This window comes from Scylla paramamosain, chromosome 1 (genome assembly GCF_035594125.1).
Source record: "Scylla paramamosain isolate STU-SP2022 chromosome 1, ASM3559412v1, whole genome shotgun sequence".
NCBI lineage: Eukaryota > Metazoa > Arthropoda > Malacostraca > Decapoda > Portunidae > Scylla > Scylla paramamosain.
The window spans coordinates 5,665,001-5,687,500 of NC_087151.1; the positions used below are offsets into that span (position 1 = coordinate 5,665,001).

General features: G+C 38.5%; 2 protein-coding genes across 6 annotated transcripts in view; both read right to left on the reverse strand.

The window, feature by feature from the left end:
• Positions 1-4,831, reverse strand: part of LOC135094899 (guanine nucleotide-binding protein G(i) subunit alpha) — a 37,276-nt gene extending 32,445 nt beyond the window's left edge. Inside the window, exon 1 of the mRNA XM_063995511.1 lies at positions 4,404-4,831. The gene's annotated coding sequence lies outside the window, so the exon portion shown is untranslated. The remainder of the gene's footprint in view (positions 1-4,403) is intronic.
• Positions 4,832-5,510: 679 nt separating this feature from the next.
• The window catches only part of LOC135093498 (cyclin-dependent kinase 12-like), an 18,862-nt gene continuing 1,872 nt past the window's right edge, over positions 5,511-22,500 (reverse strand). For 3 of the 5 annotated variants that reach the window (XM_063992825.1, XM_063992995.1, XM_063993081.1), the window contains exons 2-11: positions 16,426-18,113; positions 12,578-13,281; positions 12,222-12,467; positions 11,354-11,520; positions 11,041-11,237; positions 8,842-9,043; positions 8,442-8,713; positions 7,749-8,274; positions 6,778-6,931; positions 5,511-6,559 (exon numbers count right to left, since the gene is read on the reverse strand). In XM_063992825.1, coding sequence (XP_063848895.1) covers positions 6,366-6,559; positions 6,778-6,931; positions 7,749-8,274; positions 8,442-8,713; positions 8,842-9,043; positions 11,041-11,237; positions 11,354-11,520; positions 12,222-12,467; positions 12,578-13,281; positions 16,426-18,002 — 4,239 coding nt within the window. In that variant the 5' untranslated portion in view covers positions 18,003-18,113 and the 3' untranslated portion in view covers positions 5,511-6,365. The remainder of the gene's footprint in view (positions 6,560-6,777; positions 6,932-7,748; positions 8,275-8,441; positions 8,714-8,841; positions 9,044-11,040; positions 11,238-11,353; positions 11,521-12,221; positions 12,468-12,577; positions 13,282-16,425; positions 18,114-22,500) is intronic. The other 2 variants (XM_063992912.1, XM_063993170.1) reach the window with 2 other exon arrangements.

Here is a 22,500-nt window from a genome sequence, read left to right on the forward strand (position 1 = left end):
AAAGGAAAGAACAAAGCGTATAAGAACATGATCACAGTTCCACCGGCATTACGTAGCCAAATTGCATTCAGCACTTCTCAGTGAAATGTGGAACGTATAGAAGAACAAGCTCCCGGTGAGACCCAATAAAGCTGTGGCAGTACATCCTTAGGAGACAGAATTGATTGACTGATTAAAAAAAAAAAAAAGGAATACGCCACAACATCGTGGTCATATGGTGCTAGAGACAGAAGACAACCCGGAACGCAGTCACGAATGGCGAAGGTAACACCATGAGGATCACATACACACACACACACACACACACACACACACAAGAGGTCGCCATATAGGCTTAGGCCGCCGCTTGCATAACGCAGACATCCCACTTTATGCATTCGTGCGTCACCTCACGTGAAAGGCAACTGACAGTCTGTTGATAGTTGATAGGGATGATTACATTAAGGAGTGTGTGTGTGTGTGTGTGTGTGTGTGTGTGTGTGTGTGTGTGTGTGTGTGTGTGTGTGTGTGTGTGTGTGTGTGTGTGTGTGTGTGTGTGTGTGTGTGTTCATGGTGGTGGTGATGAAGCACAGTACAGTCTTTACTTCCTGTGCTACGCGCAATCAGGGCGGCAAAGTATATCGCCAGACCAGACACGGGACGCACAGCACATGTCGCAGTATTTTCTGAGTTTCATTGAATAATCGATTTGGAGCAAAAGGGTAGGGCTGTATATTTTTCTTACAACGAGACAAGGCGTGGAGAGGAAAGGGAGCTTCAGTTATCTCCGGTTTTTTTTTTTTTTTTTTTGACGCCTTGTCTCGGCTATTCCCATTCTGAGGAAACACACACACACACACACACACACACACAGAAACGGAGACAAGCCATAGTGAAATTTCAATTACCTCATCTCTCATAAATCATAAACAGATACATATTACAATATATATATATATATATATATATATATATATATATATATATATATATATATATATATATATATATATATATATATATATATTTTTTTTTTTTTTTTTTTTTTTTTTTTTTATATCATTTCGATACACTTCATTATTTAATATAAAAATTTCCAAATTTCCCGATCATTACAAAAACACACGCCACTAAGATAAATTCAGCCACGTTCATTAGCTTTGAGCACGAAGAACACAAAATATCCTGTGCTGTTGACTGTACACCGGAAGAGTGTGGCCATGAAGGTACACCACACGCCAGGATGCGCACCTTTGGAAACACGTGGACCACCACAGCATCTTTCTAAAGTGGGAAACCCCTAAGCAGCCTGGCGCCACCAAGTGAGGCCACATTGTCCGCTGCACCTCATCAAGTATCCTGTTCCCCAGCAGTGTCCCACACCGTCCCACCACTCTCAAGTGTATCGTCGTCTGCATTGTATATCTCATGGCCACATTAATGTCGTTGCGATCTAAGGTTGTAGAATACCTTATGATCTACAATTTAATTTTTTCCTGTATTCCTGTGTACGCTAACGATCACCCCTCCAAATCACAGAGACTGGTCGATTTCATCCCTCTCAGATATATGCTTATCGCTGCAAGTCTCTCAACTGGCAACTCCGTCTCGCTATTTGCGGGTGAAATGCACGTCATCAAGTCTTATCTAATTTAAGCCAATTTCTATTCATCACTGCCTGCCAGTCTTGCTTTAGACCACCACCGATAGCGCGGAGAATTCCATGAGCTGATACATCGCTAAAATGGATCTTCATAACAATCAATGATGAAAAAAAAAAAAAAAAAAAAAAAAAAGGAGCCGCCGAGACGCGACATCAAGCAGCGAGGCGACAAGCAACCTCGGCGGCGACACAAACTAAAAATCAGAAACGGAAGTTGGCACGAGATTTGGGAAGAAAGAACTGGAAGGAAGGAAATAACGTGAAATATGGAATCAATGAAGAAACTATATCCCTGTCCTGATTCCTGCATCTCTCGCCTCGGGAGACGGGAGACAGTTAGTGAGCGGAAGGGGTGGGGGACACCATACAGGAAATTGTCGATCATGAAAAGGAGGAGAAGGAAGGATGAATAACAGAGCAAAGATACAAAACGAGACCTGTGTGAAGAAAACGCTAAGCAATGCGTGTGCGTGGCCTCCATGAACCACTGCCATTAAATAGGATCTTGAAATATTTAAAGGACCTCCTATACCAGACATGCCGACTGTCCCGTCTTCTCTTGATCCGCAGACATTCCAACTATGTAATGCCAATAGGTGGGCGGGGAGACGCAGACTGGGGAGGGACCTAAGAGGCGCCGCTGCCTCCCAGGAGGGTGTTGAATATCGCTGAATGAGGCTGCCGCAGCGCCACGCCTCTGAACACTTCCTTCCACTTTACTTCTCCAGACACACCAAAGGAAACCCACTTGCACTGGTCCCGCGGGAGTGTCGGGGTGCTGCAAGTCTCAAGTAACAACCCACGGACTGGATTCTCATGCATGTCGGCATCTTAACTCAATTACTTTTAACACGCTCTATATTGTGGAAGTTATAGGGGTTTTCGAGAGTGCTTTCGTGATTTTAGTAATAGTTTAAGAGAGAGATTTCACATCATCAGCAAGAACACAGTTTGAGAACCCGAAGGCCTTTGACAATAGTGCTGGTGAAAGCCCTAAGTGCTTCAGAACACTGGGTCTAAGGCATCTGAGCGGACCTGAGAATTAAGGTATCCCCTTTCCCCACACCTTACGTGACGTCTAATATGACACATGAACGAGCAAATTTCACCATAATTTGTACCTAGCATTCATCATAGAAATTCTCTCTCTCTCTCTCTCTCTCTCTCTCTCTCTCTCTCTCTCTCTCTCTCTCTCTCTCTCTCTCTCTCTCTCTCTCTCTCTCTCTCTCTCTCTCCTTCATACATTGTCAGATTAATTACAGTGAAAAATTATGGAAAACATTCTCGATCGCAGAAGTGTTTCAAAATATAGTCCATTTCCTTTGTGTGTAAATGATCACAACAGTTCAAGTACGTACTCCTGTGAAGAAAGGAGGGTGAATATCGTCATCTGAAGAGTCACACCCTAATTCCTCTACATATTGAGCGCCTCACGATGTTGATGACAGTGCAGCCTTCACAGCCGTCCTTACAATCTCCTTAGTATACCAGCAAACCACTACCGCCGCAATCACAAGCACCATCAACTTAATGTGTTTTTTTTTTTTTTTTTTCCTTGCGGATTTGTCCTGTTAATGGTATTGGGAAGGACTTGGCAAAACCATTTCGGTAATTGTTACTTGTAAACTGTTTTACTACAACCTGAGTTTTTGTTATGTGCTTTCATTTTAATTTATTCATCGTCACAGAGTGCTTATTACCTCGCGACTTAAGGATAATTTTATCATTGCTTGTCATCAACGGTCTACATTTCTTCTACTCTTTTTGTCATTACAAGCATTCATCATATTACTTAAAAGTCTACCCTTCGTCTATCATTTCCTTTCTGGTTGATGACGCAACTCAGCACGTAGCCTCGTGGCCTACCTTCCGTTAGGCGCTTTAGTAAACAGGATTTTACATCACTTCGTAGGACACGTGGGAACTTGTACTTTTCTGAGCGCTGTCACTTTGTCAACTTAGCCGACTTGAATTATTCAAATATTGATTGCAACAAGAAGTTCGCCGCATGATTTATTATTTACGGGCAATGGGATAGTATACAATATGTCAGTTTTAGTACACAAATATGAATAGGTATAATTTCTACGAATACTAGTCTGTATAAAGAAATACTCTTGATCCGAAAAGGTTGTACAAATGTGCGAAAATATGCATGGTTATGTTTATCAGTCAAACTATGTCAGTAGTTGTTCACTGATGATCAGTTTATTCTATTCTGTTCTTTAACTACCAGCTTTCAATACCGGGATATCAACTCTATCTTCGTAGAAAATGTTGGTTTAATAGTTTCTATAGTTTAAATATATGCAACATTATTTACATCGTTGTCATATCTTCAGTCTTTGGTCTAAATCCATCTTTGAAATTTGTTATGAATAATTTGTATGCCGAAGATACAGTAATAAAATAACCAGCTATCTCGCTGCAGACCCTTTGCATTCCGTCGCTCTATATCATGCTTCATAGTGAGCTATTTAAGGTCTGCAAGGATATTGTCTTGATTCTAATGACAGTTAAACGAAGAATCTAATATCATTAATAGAACAAAAGTTCTTACGAGTACGACCAGTCATATTTATGGCTTTTAAATAGTTCTGATGAAAAAACAAAGCATTTGAGAATACTAGCTTTATTAATGGCATAGTGTGAATGGGCAGGTGGAATAGAGGAAGAAGTACATGAAATGTGGCTGTCATACTCATACTTAATTTCCTTAATCATTGGGCAATACAAAGTCAAAGTACACGCGCTCCCTCACCTTGCTGATGATTTTTGTGGATAAAGTCCTAGAGAATTTCTTGGAGAGATCCGTAAAGCGGAATTAGTTCACGCTGATGTCAATTTATACATCGGGATGTCACTTCAACGCTTCATTGTTGACAGCAAGCACCTTGCTTTTAAATCATTTACCATTTCCTCTCCTCTAAGAACTGCAATTTATCTTCCTTTAGTGCAAATCGCTGATCAAAATAAGATCAGTACGTATATATCGGTAGTCAAAGACAGAATGTTAAAGTTGCCGAGAATGAAGGGAGTCCCGCGCCACACACGTACAACCAGCACAACGCGCTGCCTCTCTCAGACTGTCAGCTGTCAGCCGTCAGGGTCAGCAGTACGCGCCAAGAGCCAACAGAGACTCGGCACCACCATTGCGCTTTTGCTCCTGCCACTGGCCCCGCCCCTACGTGTATACAGTATGTATATATATATATATATATATATATATATATATATATATATATATATATATATATATATATATATATATATATATATATATATATATATACACACACACACACACACACACACCCACACACACTACGAGAAAAGGGGAGGGGGGGAGGGTCACGTGGTCGTCTACTCGTCTTTAAGGTTTCACATGTAAAGTAAATCCATCGCATGAGTCATGACTAAATACCAGCCACAACCAAATTGTTGTTATGGGTAATGTTACTGCAGATGTGCGGTACTTTGGTTATCTACAGTGTCGTCAGCTTAAGCTTAAAGTTGATTTATCTCCATGATTTATCACCATCAACCCATTGTATTGACAAATATATAACGTCAGCAAAAAGCTATATGGGTTAGAGCCATTATACTAAAAATTACCAGCATCTCATGACACTTATAAATTGCTCCCAAAAATTTTTTTTTTCATAATTTGTCTATCTATATTACTAATGATAGTGATCAAATATGATGACAATGAAATATCATGTAAATTATATTCTTTCCTGACTATGTAGAAGTAATGTGTGTGCACAAAACAACTATTTTAAATCATTTCTGCACATCACATATAAATATTTTAACTTCAATATACAGTAAACCATGAACTGAAGGCCATATGGTATACAAGACATTGTATTTTAATACATTTGTTTTATTGATATAAAAGTTACCATTACAAACCAATGGTACACTTTGAACTATAGACAAATTTAATTTTAGTTGTAATTCTACACAGTTGTAACAACCTGCAGGGCTCAGCATCCCACGAGCTAATACTGAGGATCTGCAGAGTAGAGATGCATAATTTAGATTTACATATATAATACACATCACAGTTTCAACAGCCTGACAACTGATGAACAGATATCAGACCATTTGTTCAAGGACAAAAAAAATTTGTCCATATATGTATGGTCTTTGTTTTTATACACAAGCTCAGTTGTCAACCATTACAGTCATGTGGTCATGGCCTCAGCTTAGTGAAATGTGATTTCATGGAATGTACGACCATCCTCTTTATATAAATGAAGAAACAGAAGCTGTCATTCATCCACTTACCTGATGTCTATATATATATATAGAAATATAACTTCCTATTCCAGGATAGTATACATACTTCAATCATTAATGATCAGTTTTTATCTACCATACTTCCTGAATGCCCATGAGCAGCATCTTATAAGTTACTGCTACTGAAAAAATAGTGCACTATTCTTATAGACGCAAGGAATTCTTGCACTAGTACAATACCCCTGGGTGAGGATGGGGTAATAAAGGAACAAGGCTGACTGCACAACACCTGAGTACCCCACACATCATAAAAATCTGCTCACCCCTGTACACTTATTTACACAAATTGGTAAAGGCCATGAAAGTTTCAGTTGTAAGATTCTCATATAAAGAAAATATGCAATTAACATATTTTTATTAAATAATATATTCTTTCAGAGTTTATATGAACCTACTAAGTTGCAGACGATGGAGGTCATGTGACACGACCAGTGTTGTTGTAGCGGTGAGAGTGGTCAGTATGTGGGCCACCCTGACCCCTGACTGCTGCAGCAGACCCGGGAGTCAATCCTGACACAGGCAGATTGAACATGGCAAATACTTGTGACAGAACTTCTCGAACACCATCTGACAGCAATCCAGTGTCGCCTTCACCATTCCCATATAAAGCTGCAGAATTATATATGATTAGTTCCTGGAAGTAAATCCAAGTCCACTAATACTATGTATCTGAATATCAGGTGGTATCTTCACAAGTGATACCTGAGAGAGAGTCCACTCCATTCCCTACACATAAATCCACACATAATGTACTGTAAATGAACAAGTTTTAAAGGTAACAAACATGAAAATCATCTTTACCAACATCTAGTTTTACTATTACTTACCAGCTGGGGTAATAACCGGTTCACTTGGTTCCACTGGCACATCACTCACATCCACCATGGCTGAGTCTCCTCGCACACGTCTCTCTCGAGCTGTGGCAGCCAGTAACACAGCAGCATTTAACCGCTCCAGCAGCCGGCGCATGCCCAAATCCAGCTGCACATTAATGTTGGAATTAAAGTACATGTGTGTGTATGTTTGCATGAATGCACAACAAAGAAATGCTACTGTATGTATATCCACTATGTACATGTTTTACATTGGAATAAGCATTGTCCTGTGTTTGCAAATATTTATGGAATTTGCATTGTGTGTTTAAAATGATTCAACTTTGTCCATCCAATAGCTGCTCACCAGGACCCACAACCTCTGGCAGCTTCCTTGCATAAGACTAAATCTTCTGAATTAACTGTGTCCAAATTTTCTCTGGTCTCACACTAACAATATTACCAAATACATTCAGACCTCTTAACTCTTTGCACCCAATCACTTGCCACTAACCTTTCAACATGTCAAAGCACCTCAATTCCAATGAAGTCTTAAAGCCTGTTCCTTGCAACTTAATCAATGGGATAGGTGGCCATAAGTATCCCTGCTCACTTCTGTACACACACCTCATACTTCAGTATTAAAAATCTGTCTCCTGACACCCACTCCCTAAAAGTTTGCCATTACTACCTTAAGGTAGGGAATATCTCCATAAAACTATAAGATCTTTGCAACTCTTAGACATTTCTTTTTTGTCATTTAACCCACACATTCTCTCTGCTTTCTAACAACTGTCTTGTAATACTTCCTCAGCTAATGTTCCTGTGCTACATTACATAACAAGAAAGCTTGGTCTGGCCACAAATGTCTGCTGCATTGAGCATTAACAAAAAAAAAAATCTCAATCACATTAAACAACCAACCTGAAAAAATCCCACATCCCATTACTACCACCTCGTTATAAAATTCTAATTATTATATTTACCTGATCACTTGTTAGGGCAGCCAGCTGACTAAATACTACAGTCTGTCTAGTGTTGATCAGATGGGCAAGGTGATAAAGCTGGCGATACAAAGGGTGGGACTCGTCATGAGCTACTGGTGGTGTGTTATAACGATGGCCAACATGGGGTGGAGTAAGACTGTCTCCTGTTATTGCACTTGGTGGAGTGTGTGATCCTTGACCCCTATAGTGTAAGGGTGGTCTTGGGGAGTTGCTGCGAGAGGTAGGGAGGCTATTGCTTATAAAGCCATCTCCACTGTTGCTCTCAAGTCTTCTGTTATCAAGGCCACTCTCCTCAGCTCCACCCCGATACAAGGGTCGTTGATCTTTGTGGGGTCCAGTGAATCCCTGCTGGCCAATAAGAGGACCAACTGCTTTTCCAGGAACACCCTGGGGTCCAGCAACATTGCCAATTGCTGCTTCTTGTTGCTCCTTGAGTTGACGTCGTCTTCTCTTGCTCCAGAGTTCATGACAATCCTGGTACTTTGGAAGTGGTGGTGGTTCCATTCTGCAGTAACAAGTGAAACAATTAAAAACTCAAATAACTAAAACCTGAAAACAAATGACATCAACATTAGGTTATATATATATATATATATATATATATATATATATATATATATATATATATATATATATATATATATATATATATATATATATATATATACTTACAAATCTGGATCCACATTCTTCAACCATGTTCCATTGAGAGCGTTTTCAGCACTGATACGTTTTGAAGGATCAAGTTTCAACATCTGATCCAAAAGTTCTAGGGCAGGCTGAGGCATTTTATCTTTAAAGTCTTCCATAATCCTCCTCCTGTATGTCTTTTTTGGCTTCATGGTACCCCATCCAGGTAATTTCACTATATCAGGCCAATCTGCTGGAGAAGGCGTCCCACAAACTCTAGATATTACATCTAGTTGCATGGGCTCAGTACTTGCCTGTGAATATAAAGAATAGAATACATGTTATGTATTTTGCAAAACTGACATATGAAGCATAATATTTTAAAATATACATTAAAGTGACTGATGATCACTTAAATGGATCAGAAATTGTGAAAACTCACTTGAAACAGTGGACGTTTTTGGAAAAGTTCTCCAAGGATGCAACCACAAGACCACACATCAATGGCTGGCCCATAGCGCTCTTCCCCCAACAGCAACTCCGGGGGACGGTACCACAGAGTGATGACCTTATTGGTGTAGGGCCTTTCCTTATTAGAGCTGAACAATCTTGCCAGACCAAAGTCACCCAACTTTATCTGACCTCTGGATATATAAAAAAATAAATAAATAAAAAAAAAAATAATTAATTAATTAATTAATTAATTAATTAATTAATTAATTAATAATAATAATAATAATAATAATAGTAATAGTAATAATAATAATAATAATAATAATAATAATAATAATAATAATAATAATAATAATAATAATAATAAATAAATAAATAAATAAATAAATAACAAAATAAATAAATAAATACATAAGATCAAAAGATGAAAATAAAACAGTGATATGAACAATCTCTAGATTAGAAATAAGCATCTGTCAGGTAACACAAAATCATCCATTTAGTAATGTTAACAATGCAAAAGAAAATTTTACTTATGTTTTTTTAGACATAAATGTCAATAAACTTTCACTAGCAAGAGTTTCATATGGAAGACACTGATCACATCTAAATTTCCCATCACCACCCTATCATAAGCAAATATGAATACAGTTTCAGGCATGGTGCCAATTGTTCAATAAATTTAAAATTTCAGTAAAATCTGAAATTTTGACAAGAGTATGTTCTCCAAAACCTCCAAGGAATTAAAAATATCAAAATCTAAACTCAACTTCTTACTGAGAAAATTAGCATGGTTCAAGAGATGACCAACCATGACTGTAAAATAGTGCCCTCTCACTCTCTAGTCTCAAACAAGAAAAGTTTCATACATCATATATATTATTGTCATCTGGTTAACATAAATTCATATTTTCACTATATTGTCAACTGCATTCTTAATGTTAAACTCCCACTATTGTCAGTCATATTTTTTCCCACTGAGCCAAAACTTTCTTTGCTATATGTCTTCTTGTGTCATCTCTTGCATGTGAGAGAGAGAAAAAAAAAGTCAGTTTTTCTGTCCTGTGTCAAACCAACTGCCATCCATCAGTCTCTTAGCTGTACTAGTCAAACTGACTACTATGCATTAATGCCTTGTCTTTACAAGTCAAATTAATGGCCAAATGTCAATCACTCAATCCTGAGAGTCCTAATATTTCTTTGTTTGTTCAAGCACTTAGTCTCTACACCTCTTTCCTTCTTTCACACATGTACTCTTTCAAAAACCATCACCTTATTTTTCCCAATATTTGTCTTTAGTGTGTCTTGTACATATCCTACAGAAATAATAAACCGCCCTCTTTAAAGCTCCATTTCCATTTCATCGACAAACAAATATGCTACTACACTCCATCTCATTTGATTCCATTTTATCTTTGCACCAACATTTCCTTCTTTAACTTTCATCTCCCACAGACAACCCTGCAAGTAACATTACTTGTAATTGTTGTGGATCAGTCTTGTGGGTGTGGAAGTCAAACTAATTATCATGTGTCAGTCTTTTGGCTGTCCAAGTCACACTAATTACTGTGTCAATCTCTTGGCCATGCAAGCTAAACTTACTGTCATGCATCAGCATCATAGCTGTGCATATCATACTACCTGCTTTAAGTTAGTCTCCTGGCCATGAAAATCAAAATTATCATGAGGCAGTTTCTCTGCTGTTAAGGTCAAACTAACAGTTGTGTATTAGTCTATTGACCCTGCAAGTCTAACTATTTACCATGTATCAGTAGGGGACAGCACAGTCACAAAATAGTCACCAGTAAGTGAAAAGAGGAATGTATTGTACTGTATTTTAAAATCTTTCACATCCCTCAAAATCAACAAAATCAAGAACTGGGTTGATGTGGATTTGCGATCAGAATTTCAAATGTTGAAATTAACAACATTCAATGAAGGCAGTAGAACCCTAGATTTTGGAAACTAACAAATTATTAGATTAGTAAAAAGAAATTTCTTTTAATAGAGATATGTGCTTGGTTAAGCATATTAGTGATAAAAAATCCAAACTTTAAATACTTAATGTATAATCATGAACTCTGTACTGTTATTCAAGAAAAGAGCTCAAAATAATCAATAGGAGCAATCTAAAAATGAGCAATCATTATACTGTGGTAAGTGAAAGATAACATAATGAATTGCTTACTTGTTGTTCATAAGGATATTGCTACACTTGATGTCTCTATGGAGAAAATTCTTCTTGTGGCAATAATTAAGACCATTAAGCAGTTGTCTCATGATGGAAGCATTGTGCTGCTCTGAAAACTCCACCATCCCTGACTCCAGTAAGCCCATCAGGTCATGATCCATGTACTCAAACACCAAGTAGAAAGATCCCTTGTCCTGAAAATGTGGAAAAATCAAGCTAGAAAAATTAAAGCTGCAAACTAAACATTTCATTTAGTTGATGCATGTGTTAATATTGTTTTCAATATGAAAGATAATCTTATTAAACATACATGTCTGAAATCAATAGCATCTTGTTTGTCTGTAACAATTTCTTTTAGATTGACAATATTTTTATGGTGAAGCTGCTTCAGGATTTTTATTTCTCGAACAGCAGTAATGGGAAAACCTTCTTTTTCATTTTCTAGTCTCACTTTCTTCAAGGCTACCATCTCATCATCTGAAAAAGAAAAGAAAAGAACAATGACAAAACTGTACACACAACATTGTACAATGGAATACCCCATGTATTGATTTTTCTTCTGTTTTGCCATTGAATAGCAAACATATGCACACATGCAAGAAAGCAAGGTTGTTGGTCTTCTAGTACAGTAAGAACAAATACCCATTGAGAAAAGCTAATCTTGAAAGCCATTACGTATATCCAACCATACCCCAAGTAAGGCTGGCACTTTCTTAATTCTTTAAAAATTTCTAACTCTGAAATTAGAATTTTTATACTTTGTACAAGAAATCAATCACATCATACTGAAAGAATTATACACAATTGGGTGTTTATCACTGAAAAATAAGAGAGCAGTACATACAAATATCAGTCTTGACTTCTAGCTCTTGTTCAGTAAACAAGTCTGCAGCTATGAAAATTTAAAACTCCTACTCAAAATAAAATCTGCACTGCCAGTATAAAATCAAGTATTTATCCATTAATTTCAAGATTTGAAGTGTGTGTGTGTGTGCTTTACTACAAAATTCAGTTAATAATAACACCTAATTTGTAAACTAAATAATTTTGGACTAATTTTAAAGGCAGAGCTTTAAATATTCTTTTAAATCACAAAAACACTATATACAATGTTCCTCATGATTTACAACTATAATACTTTATTTGTAAAAACTGAGAAGTCAATACTTGGTGCTTACTTTTCTTGTCCTTAGCTCTAGCTTTATACACCTGCCCGTACGTCCCTTCTCCAATCTGGGCAATAATGTCAAATACTTCCACACATCGTTCACTCCAGTCTTCTAGAGGGGTGCGGTCGTGACGTTTGGCATTTAGTATTTTGGGTCTAGCTGCAGAGGATCTTGATTTGTGGTGGCCTAAGCGGGAGAGAGGAGGAGCGCTCAGAGTATCATCGTCGGGAGAAAGATCCTCTGTTCCTGCTATCACTGAAAAGATAAATTGTATACAGTAATCTTAAATGCACAAGTGAAATTGCATTTGTATTTATAAATGAATCATCAACACTTTTCAAACACAATCCTACAGTATATCTTACTTGGAGGCATTGGTAGGTCTGTGATAATACTCTTCCTGGTGGGCTTTGTTTCAGGTGGTGTACTTGGAGATGTGGGTGAGTCAATGTCTTCCAAATTTATTCCAGGAGGCATGGGTAATTTTGTCAAACTTGTTGGCACTGTAACTTTAATCTTAAAGTCAATTTTTCCTATATCTGGAGTTTCTGACTTGATACTAACTGATTGCTGTTCTGGTGGGCAAGACTGATCAGAATTTTCTTCAAGATCAATGACTGTATTATTTTCCACCTGTGCTGCCCCATTAGGGATAGTGGCAGCAGCAGAAGCAGAAGCAGAAGCAGCAGTAGCAGCAGCCGCTGCAACAGCCATTGCAGAAGTTGCAGTAGTTGCTGATGGTGGGACAGCAGCAACTGGTGCTGAAGAAGCCCCAGGGGTGTCTGGTCCTGAAGCTGAACCTCCCCCTTCTGGTTCTACATTTTCTTTCCCTTTTTCTGGTTTGTCAGGTTCTTTGGTCCTTAGGGCCATGAATCGATCCCTGTTTTTCCTCGTTTTAAGCAGTTCTGCAAACAAACTTGTAGAACTCATGTTGTTTTCATGGGCCAGAGCCCCAGTGGCTGGGGTGGTACGACGGGGTGAAGCTGGTCGGGGGCGAGGAGGAGTGGTGGGTGACCGTCTTGGTCGCCGCCGCACAGGAGTACGACTTCCACTTCTACGTTTTTTCCCTCTGAAAAGTATTGTGAGCCAGGTACTGTATAATATGCTTAATCAGTATATGCTACAACAAATAGTGCACAACTACCAGTTTGAAGAAACATGCACAAGAAATCCAGATAAAACATTATAACTTAAGTCCTGTGTCTGTTGAAGTCAGTCACTTACTTCAGCATTATAGTTATAATATCAATATATTATTTTGTCCCCTAAACCAATACAAGTGTTACAAGTGTTATCTTTATTTTCATCCCTTTCACTGTTGAACTCTGAAATACCCTGCCATATTCAATTTTCTACTTTCCACGATCTCACCACTTTCTATAGCTGAATAAGACTTGATTAGTTCTACCATTTTGAAACAACTCATCTTTTTCAGATAAGGAGCATTTTTTGTCCTGGTAATTTTTCTTTCCATGTGAAAAATAAAAAGGATACTTTTGAAACTGATTCAACACAGTTTCTTTTCAAGGAAACACTCCTTGAACTTACTTGGAATTATACCAGCTTTGCTCTAGTTTATTATAGCTGTATCACAATTATGATCAGTCAAGGAGTCAAATGAGTCACTGATCACAATGGATAAAAAGATAAAGTACAGGAGGTGTTAAGAGGATAAGATAAAGGCTAGGAGAGCTGTAGGTTTGGATGGATTTGCAGTCCAATGCCTGATGAATAGTAAAGTGATTGCTGTTCAATGATTAATAAAATTGTAATACGTATGAACAGTATAGTGTCAACTGAGTTGAGCTAGTGCATGTGTAATTCTTGTTTAAAATTTTAAGATTAGGATGATGAGATGAATGTGATAGTTTTAGTTTAGTGTTAATGATGGCAAAATCAAACTACAGTACTTACACTGGCTTAAATGAATGCAATTACAAATAAATTTGTGATAATGCTTCTGTTAGCATTAGCTTATCTACTAATTCAGTCTAAACTTATAAAAGTTATAAAGCAGGACTTTTTTTTTTTTTTTTTTTTTTTAAGAAAATCAGGACTGACATCTTTATCTCTCATGAATACACATACAAGGTGACCAAAGAAGGCCTCTCTCAACCTTCTCTACTCATCTCTGACTGCCTGTCTGTGCTAACCACCCCAGCAATATGCAACATACAAATGTCTATCAGGTCATTCCAGCAAATTACCATGCATAAAGCACATCTTTTTGGCTTGGAGTATATAAGATCATGCTAAATATTTATGATAAAAGTAAACATTGTAATACATTTTGCTCCAAATTATATTCTACATATTTCAACAACTATAACATCACAGTAACAAAGCTTTTCTTAATTGTTATTTAGCATGTTACAACTTGCAAGAGTGCTCAAGTACAAACAACTTGGGCACCTGGTAAAGACGTTTTTACTCTAGCACATATTAATACCCAAAACCATGTTAGTAGTAGGTAAATGAGTTAGTGCCATCATCTACTCTACTGAACTCTAAGAACAGTTAGTTGTGCTGCCAAACAATTACCACAAACTCAACATTTTTTTTTTTTTTTTTAGGATATGAAATGGTTGTCAACAATGGATCCCTCCAATGATTTGTACAAGTAATCCATTACATTATGAGCATGAGGTAAAGCAGCTCCACATCCAAGTAGGAAAGTTAAAAACAAGCAACAGAGCATCCTTCAAGTGATCCATGCATATCTATATGTGCCAAGTGTTGCTGGAACCAAACTCCATCTTAGTCTTTTTACCTCCATAAGCAGTAACCAAACACCCACAGGCAATTCCATGCACTGTCACATATCAGAACTGCAAAAACACCTTTCAAAATTCTATATCATATTATTTTATTTTATTTATTTATTTTATTTATCTATTTTATTTTATTTTTATTTATTTATTTATTTATTTATTTATTTATTTATTTATTTTTTTTTTTTGTACTTTGATGGATATGACTCAGATATAAACACCCACTCTACCTCTCAAGGCAACTTTCATAAATGATTCTTCTTTCTTTCATCTCCCAACCCCTTTGCACTGAAGCATGCAATACCACTACGTATAAACAAATGTGATACACTGAACATGTACCCAAAAGTGATTCATAGTAAATATTCTATTAATTTTGTAGCATTCCCATATGGCAAAGTACACTGCCCAAAGAAAGACAAAGATGTAACACATTTCTGCAAGACAATGTAAAAACCCTCCCTTGTATTTTCAGAAGACACAATTTTAAAAGGAAGAGCTATATGTCAATATTGGTGAATGTGGATTGCTGAAGATGATGATAAAAAGACATGAGGACCAGATGGTACAGCTGGATGAATTACAAGAGTATCATAATGTAAATAACATTAATGAGCAAACTTAGTTAGTCATTCTCTTATGAGTTGGGGTGAAACCTTTGTTACTGCCTTCAAAAACATTTGAATCGCTTTGATAAAATCTGGTGTAAATCTTTAATTTCCCAGGTTGCCTCAAACATTTTCTATTAATCTATCTGAGCTTTTACCTCTCTTGAGTTTCAGGCCATTCTATTGCTGCACTGATAAATGGCATCAATTCTGTTCCTAAAATCAATTAATAGAGGTGTTTCAAGTATTTTTGTTCTAACCTGAAAACACACTACATACAAAGTAGTACAGTAATACAATTACCATGAGAACACACTGCTGTTAAATATGAAAGTGTTTTTCAGTCAAATGGCTAAAGGAATTCTATGGATGTTAATGTTACCTATATGGCCAAAGTTAGAACATGCTTCTGCATTTTCATCACCCTACATAGAAAACCTATTCAGTACATTCCAGGATACATGCCAAATCACAAAATATGAGACAGATTTATGTTTTCAACATTACTCAAAAGAGCAATAACTCACATGTGGCCACAAAAACTTATATGATATGGAATGGTAGAAGAATGTGAAGTCATGAATAAGAAAAAAATCACTGATAACAAAACCAAGGTTAAGAAATTGCAGCTTTCATGAAGTCCTGCTAGCTGGAATGGAGGAAGAGGTTCTACAAGAAAACAACATTTATGATTTCAAAAGCTGGACAAAATTGCAGAAGAGCACATAATAATAAGAGTTAAGCTAGTACTAGCAAAAAAAACTACACTACAGTAAACACACTCAAACATCAACTTCAATCAAAGAAAAAACTTCAATAGTAGCAGCCACTGACCTCGGAGACTGAGCCCTACTTCGACTGGGGCTCCTGGTGGGACTGTGACTTCTGCTCCGACTTCGACGTCCATGAGAGTGGTAATCTCTATCCCGTCCTTTCTTCTTTTTCTTCTTTTCCTCCCTCCTGGAGGTGGAAGCAGAGGCATAATACCTACTACTACTACTGCTGTGAGGTGGAGTATCTGGACTGCCTCTGATTTCAATGTACGACACAGGACTTCGAGAAGGCGATCGCTTCTTGTTGTACACCACAACAGGCGGAGGAGATCGGGCACGATGGGAGGTAGGTCGACGGGGAGGGCTTCTAGGCGGGGGAGTCATGTTTCCCCGCCTTTGGTTCGGTATGGGTGATGTAGTTGACCTGCGTGGGCTGATATGATGCACCCTACTTGACCGGTCATAGTTTTTGCTGACAGATGATGGCTGAGCCTGGGGTGGGGTGAGGTGTCGCATGCTGTGGTGACGGGGAGAAACAGGTGTGTGGGGAGACCGTGGCATGGACCTACGACTGGGTGTGCGTTCTCGTGAGCGATGATGTGAAGAGTGAGATGGGCCCCGCACGTGGTTCACCTCAACTGGGTGGGGGCTCACTAACCCTTCATCATCATTTGAACTGAGAGGACTATGTTTTTCCCCTCTGCTCCTCACCCTTGATGATGCACCCATTGACCGAGCCTCATGACTAGGGATGCTCCTCTTTATCACCATTGTTTCTGTAACATCATCATCTGAACTTGCAATACTACCCTCCCCAACTATGTCATCATCATACCCTGGACTGCCACTTCTGGATTTGTGCTTGCTTTTCTTCTTTCTCTTTTTAAGAACAGGACTATGTGATCTTTCAGATCTGTTGTGTTTTTTCGCTTTTCTCTTCTTATCTTTCTTGTGTTCCTTTTTCCGGGCTCTGGAATGGTCCCTCTCTGATTCAGAGGGTGTTCGAGAATGGTGATAGGGGTCCCTCGTGCGATAGTAATCTCCTCTTGTTTCTAAGGAATGGCGATCCGGGGACATGACAACTGGGTAAGGTACTAGAGGACGGGAGGTGTGAAGAGTATGGTGCGAAGGAGTGGGAGAGGACTCAACTTCTCCGTCACTGCGTAGCTCCCTGGACCTCGGGAGAGGTGAGCGAGACACAAAGGAGGGGCTGCGGCTAATGTTCGCACTGTAAGTAGGAGGACTTGGTCGAGGACTTAGCCGAGAGGACCGGGAGGGTGACCGGAGTAACTGCCGATTACCACGCGGGCTAACAACAGGACTGTGGCTTGGACTGTCAGTGATTTCGCCAGCTTCTGGTTCAGAGAATGCCTCCGAACTGACGTCAGAATATTCAACTAAGGCTCGAGGCTCCCGCGTCTGCTGGTGGTCCTTCGGGGAGCCTCGTGATGCCCCTTTACGGTGTCCTTCCTTGTCCTGTTCCTGTGACTGGTGGCTTCTGGACTTCTTCACTGGTGTTGTCTTAGAGGCAGTGCTGTGGCTTGGCTGTTGGTCATGGTTTCGGTTCTCTTCCTGCTCATCATCAGAGAGAGATGAGAAGCTCTCGTCAGACTCAATAGTCTCATGGATGCTCGGCATGTCCTTGGTCAATAGCACCAAGCACCACACAAACACAAGCCCATGCTTCACCACAACCCTCCTCCAGCAACACCACCAGAGCCTTAAACCATCATCTTTATCATCAAGTACCTGGAAAAATATAACACATAAATGAATGATAAACATATACGTATATATGATATAATAAAGCAGATGTATTGAACTTATGGAGCTACATTTTGAGAAATGCAATCATCTTCAAACTTAAATTACAAATAGAGGGAAATAACTGTAATCCAGAAAAAACAAAGATATGAAAATCAGATGAAGAATTAACCAGGTTATAAGTAAAGAGAAAGGCTTATTATTGAAACAGAATAAGGGTAAAGAAATAATTATGAAAATTATGGGATGTTAAATCAAAACCAATGTAAATAGCTACTCAGTTTGGTGGTAAATGTTTAGACAGTCATGGTCACTAGAACAATACTGTAAAACACTTCTCCACTGTGATTAGATTTTTCCCTCAATTTCACATCCTCTACTCTATATAAAATCCTCTGATCTATGAAGAAACCACCAACTGTCACTTTTGCAAGGAGACTGTCAACAGATCAGGGGATTTATGGTTGAGGGAAAATAAGCCCAATAAAAGTGAGTGCAGGAGGTTACTCAACTTCTGATCACAGCTATACTACTCACCAACTGACTGAAAGTATAAGTAGTGTGGATCTTATGTTTTTCATTCATCAAGAAAAGTCCTTGAAATCAGCTCATTATATCTTAGAAGAATACAAACAAGAATAAATAACAGCCACCAAACATTTAATGGTAAAATATCCAAGATCACGTATTACAAGCATGTAAGTAATCATTTGCCCACAAAGTAGGAAATGAAGCATAATGCAATTTCTATAAGGACATGCTGTATACCTCTCACCTAACTCCTCTGACTATAAGAAATTCTTTGACTACTTAACTTCCAAAGTGGAGCACATTCTGACCCTCTTCCCTTTTGCAGAGATCTCCATTCTTGGAGACTTCAATGTTCACCACCAGCTTTGGCTTTCCTCTCCCTTCACTGACCATCCTGGTGAACTAACTTTCTACTTTGATATTCTCCATGACCTAGAGCAATTGGTGCAACACCCTACTCGTATTCCTGACCATCTTGGAGATATGCCCAACATTCTTGACCTTTTCCTGACCTCTAATCCTTCTGCTTATGCTGTCACCCTTTCTTCTCCGTTGGGCTACTCCGATCACAATCTCACATCTGTACCTTGTCTTATCTCTCCAATCCCTCCTCAGAATCCCCCTAAGCGAAGATGCCTCTGGCGTTTTGCCTCTGCTAGTTGCGGGGACCTGAGGAGGTATTTTGCTGATTTTCCTTGGAATGACTACTGCTTCTGTGTCAGAGACCTGTCTTTGTGTGCTGAGCACATAACAGAGGTGATAGTGTCTGGCATGGAGGTGTACATTCCTCACTCTTTTTCTCAACCTAAACCTTCCAAACCTTGGTTTAACACAGCTTGTTCTCATGCTATACATGATAGAGAGGTGGCCCACAAAAGGTACTTAAGCCTTCCATCACCAGAATCTCATGCACTTTATATTTCTGCCCAGAACCATGCCAAGTCTATTCTCCAACTAGCCAAAAGCAGCTTCATTAACAGAAAGTGTCAAAACCTTTCAAGATCTAACTCCACTCGAGACTTCTGGCATCTAGCCAAAAATATCCCCAATAACTTTGCTTCTTCTTCTTTCCCTCCTTTATTTCAACCAGATGGCACCACTGCTACCACATCTATTTCTAAAGCTCAACTCTTCACTCAAACCTTTGTTGAAAACTCTACCTTGGACGATTCTGGGCTTGTTCCTCCCTCTCCTCCACCCTCTGACTACTTCATGCTACCAATTAAAATTCTTCGCAATGATGTTTTCCATGCCCTCGCTGGCCTAAACCCTCGGAAGGCTTATGGAACTGATGGGGTCGCTCCTATTGTTCTCCAAAACTGTGCCTCCGTGCTTGCACCTTGCCTAGTCAAACTCTTTCAGCTCTGTCTGTCAACATCTACCTTTCCTTCTTGCAGGAAGTTTGCCTACAATCAGCCTGTTCCTAAAAAGGGTGACCGTTCTAATCCCTCAAACTACCATCCTATTGCTTTAATTTCCTGCCCATCTAAAGTTTTTTAATCTATCCTCAACAGGAAGATTCTTAAAGCCATAGAACGCATGACTTCTGATCTTTCTAAAATTTCTGATTGGGGCAGAGCAAACTTAGTATAGTTCAATACCTCAAAAACTCAATTCCTCCATCTATCAACTCAACACAACCTTCCAGACAACTATCCCCTCTTCTTCAATGACACTCACTCACTCTTCTACACTGAACATCCTCCGTCTGTCCTTTACTTATAATCTGAACTGGAAACTTCACATCTCATCTCTAACTAAAACAGCTTCTATGAAGTTAGGCGTTCTGAAACGTCTCCGCCAGTTTTTCTCATCCCCCCCCAGCTGCTAACTCTGTACAAGGGCCTTATCTGTCCATGTATGGAGTATGCTTCACATGTCTGGGGGGATTCCACTCATACTGCTCTTCTAGACAGGGTGGAATCAAAAGCTTTTCGTCACATCAACTCCTCTCTTCTAACTGACTGTCTTCAGCCTCTCTCTCATCAGCACAATGTTGCATCTCTAGCTGTCTTCTACCGCTATTTTCATGCTAACTGCTCTTCTGATCTTGCTAACTGCATGTCTCCCCTCCTCCTGTGGCCTCGCTGCACAAGACTTTCTTCTTTCTCTCACCCCGATTTTGTCCACCTCTCTAACGCAACAGTTAACCAGTATTCTCAATCATTCATCCCTTTCTCTGGTAAACTCTGGAACTCCCTGCCTGTTCCTGTATTTCCACCTTCCTATGACTTGAATTCCTTCAAGAGGAAGGTTTCAAGACACTTATCCATCTATATTTGACTACTCCTTTGACCCTTTTATGGGACTGGCATTTCAGTGGGCATTTTTTTATTGGATTTTTGTTGCCCTTGGCCAGTGTCCCTCCTACATAAATGAAAAAAATAATAAAAATTTGAGTTGGCTGTAGGATTTTTAAGTAATGAAACTTAAACCACAAAGACATAAGTACTTTTTGTAATAATTCATAAAGTTTGTATGGAAATTAAATAAATATCAACTAGCCTAGATATGTATTTTATAACTAAATACATGAAGATAATAATATAAATAAATTAATTTAATTCATTAAAAGTAAATAAATGCATTACACCTACCAAGTAGTTTTCATAAAAAAACATATAATATATAAATAATGTATATATATTATATATATGTATATATATGTATATATATTTATATACCTGATTATTGAAAAAAAAAATTTTTTATTTAATTTTAGAGAGAGAGAGAGAGAGAGAGAGAGAGAGAGAGAGAGAGAGAGAGAGAGAGAGAGAGAGAGAGAGAGAGAGAGAGAGAGAGAGAGAGAGAGAGAGAGAGAGAGAGAGAGAGAGAGAAATACCAAAAATGTGTGTGTGTGTGTGTGTGTGTGTGTGTGTGTGTGTGTGTGTGTGTGTGTGTGTGTGTGTGTGTGTGTGTGTGTGTGTGTGTGTGTGTGTGTGTGTGTGTGTGTGTGTGTGTGTGTGTGTGTGTGTGTGTGTGTGTGTGAAGAGAGGGAAGAGTACCATGAGATCATACAGAGGCTATCATTATCACAGTCTACATGGGAAAGGGCAATAGTGTGAATTTCCAAGGTTTCTTCAGTACAGATGGAAAATGCTGATCAGAGAGAGCAGGATGTAGATAGAGCAAGAAAGATTAAGAACAGAAGTATATGAGACAACACAGGAAACTTCAAGAAGCTGTTAAGCCAACAAGTGGCAGTCACTGTATGAAACACCACCTATCATCCTCATCTATATATCTGAACTTCATTTAAAGCTTCCTAGTGACTTAAACTAACAACCTGATTATGGAATATATTTCATTCATTTACCACTTTAATGAGAACTTAGTTCCTATTTCTTTTTTTTTTTAATCTGACTTTATCAAGCTTATTTCTTGTCCTATCCTGCAAATGTCACCCTTGTTATATTTCCTATCACTTAAAGACCTCAATCAGATTCTCTCTTAACCTATGTCTCACAAAGGAATGTAACTCTAAAATCTTCAATCTCCTTTCATAAGAAATACTTTTCATCCCTTATATCTTTCTAGTCATTCTCTTTGTACTGAATGTAATACAACTATATCCTTCCTTTAATATGGGGCCAAAATTGCTATGCATAATCTCAATGAGGTCTGACTAGTGGCTAATGTAACTTTAATATCACTCCAGGGCTTCTACTACAGTACTTCCAACACTTCAAAAGATTAATCCTATTACATAATTTGCCTTCTTTCTGATCTCTATGTTTTGTTTTCTCTGATGGAGATTACAGCTAAATATAACTCCTAAATCATTCTCATTTTCTTTTTAAAATATGTGGTTCAGATTCATCAACAGAAGATGGGAGCTGAA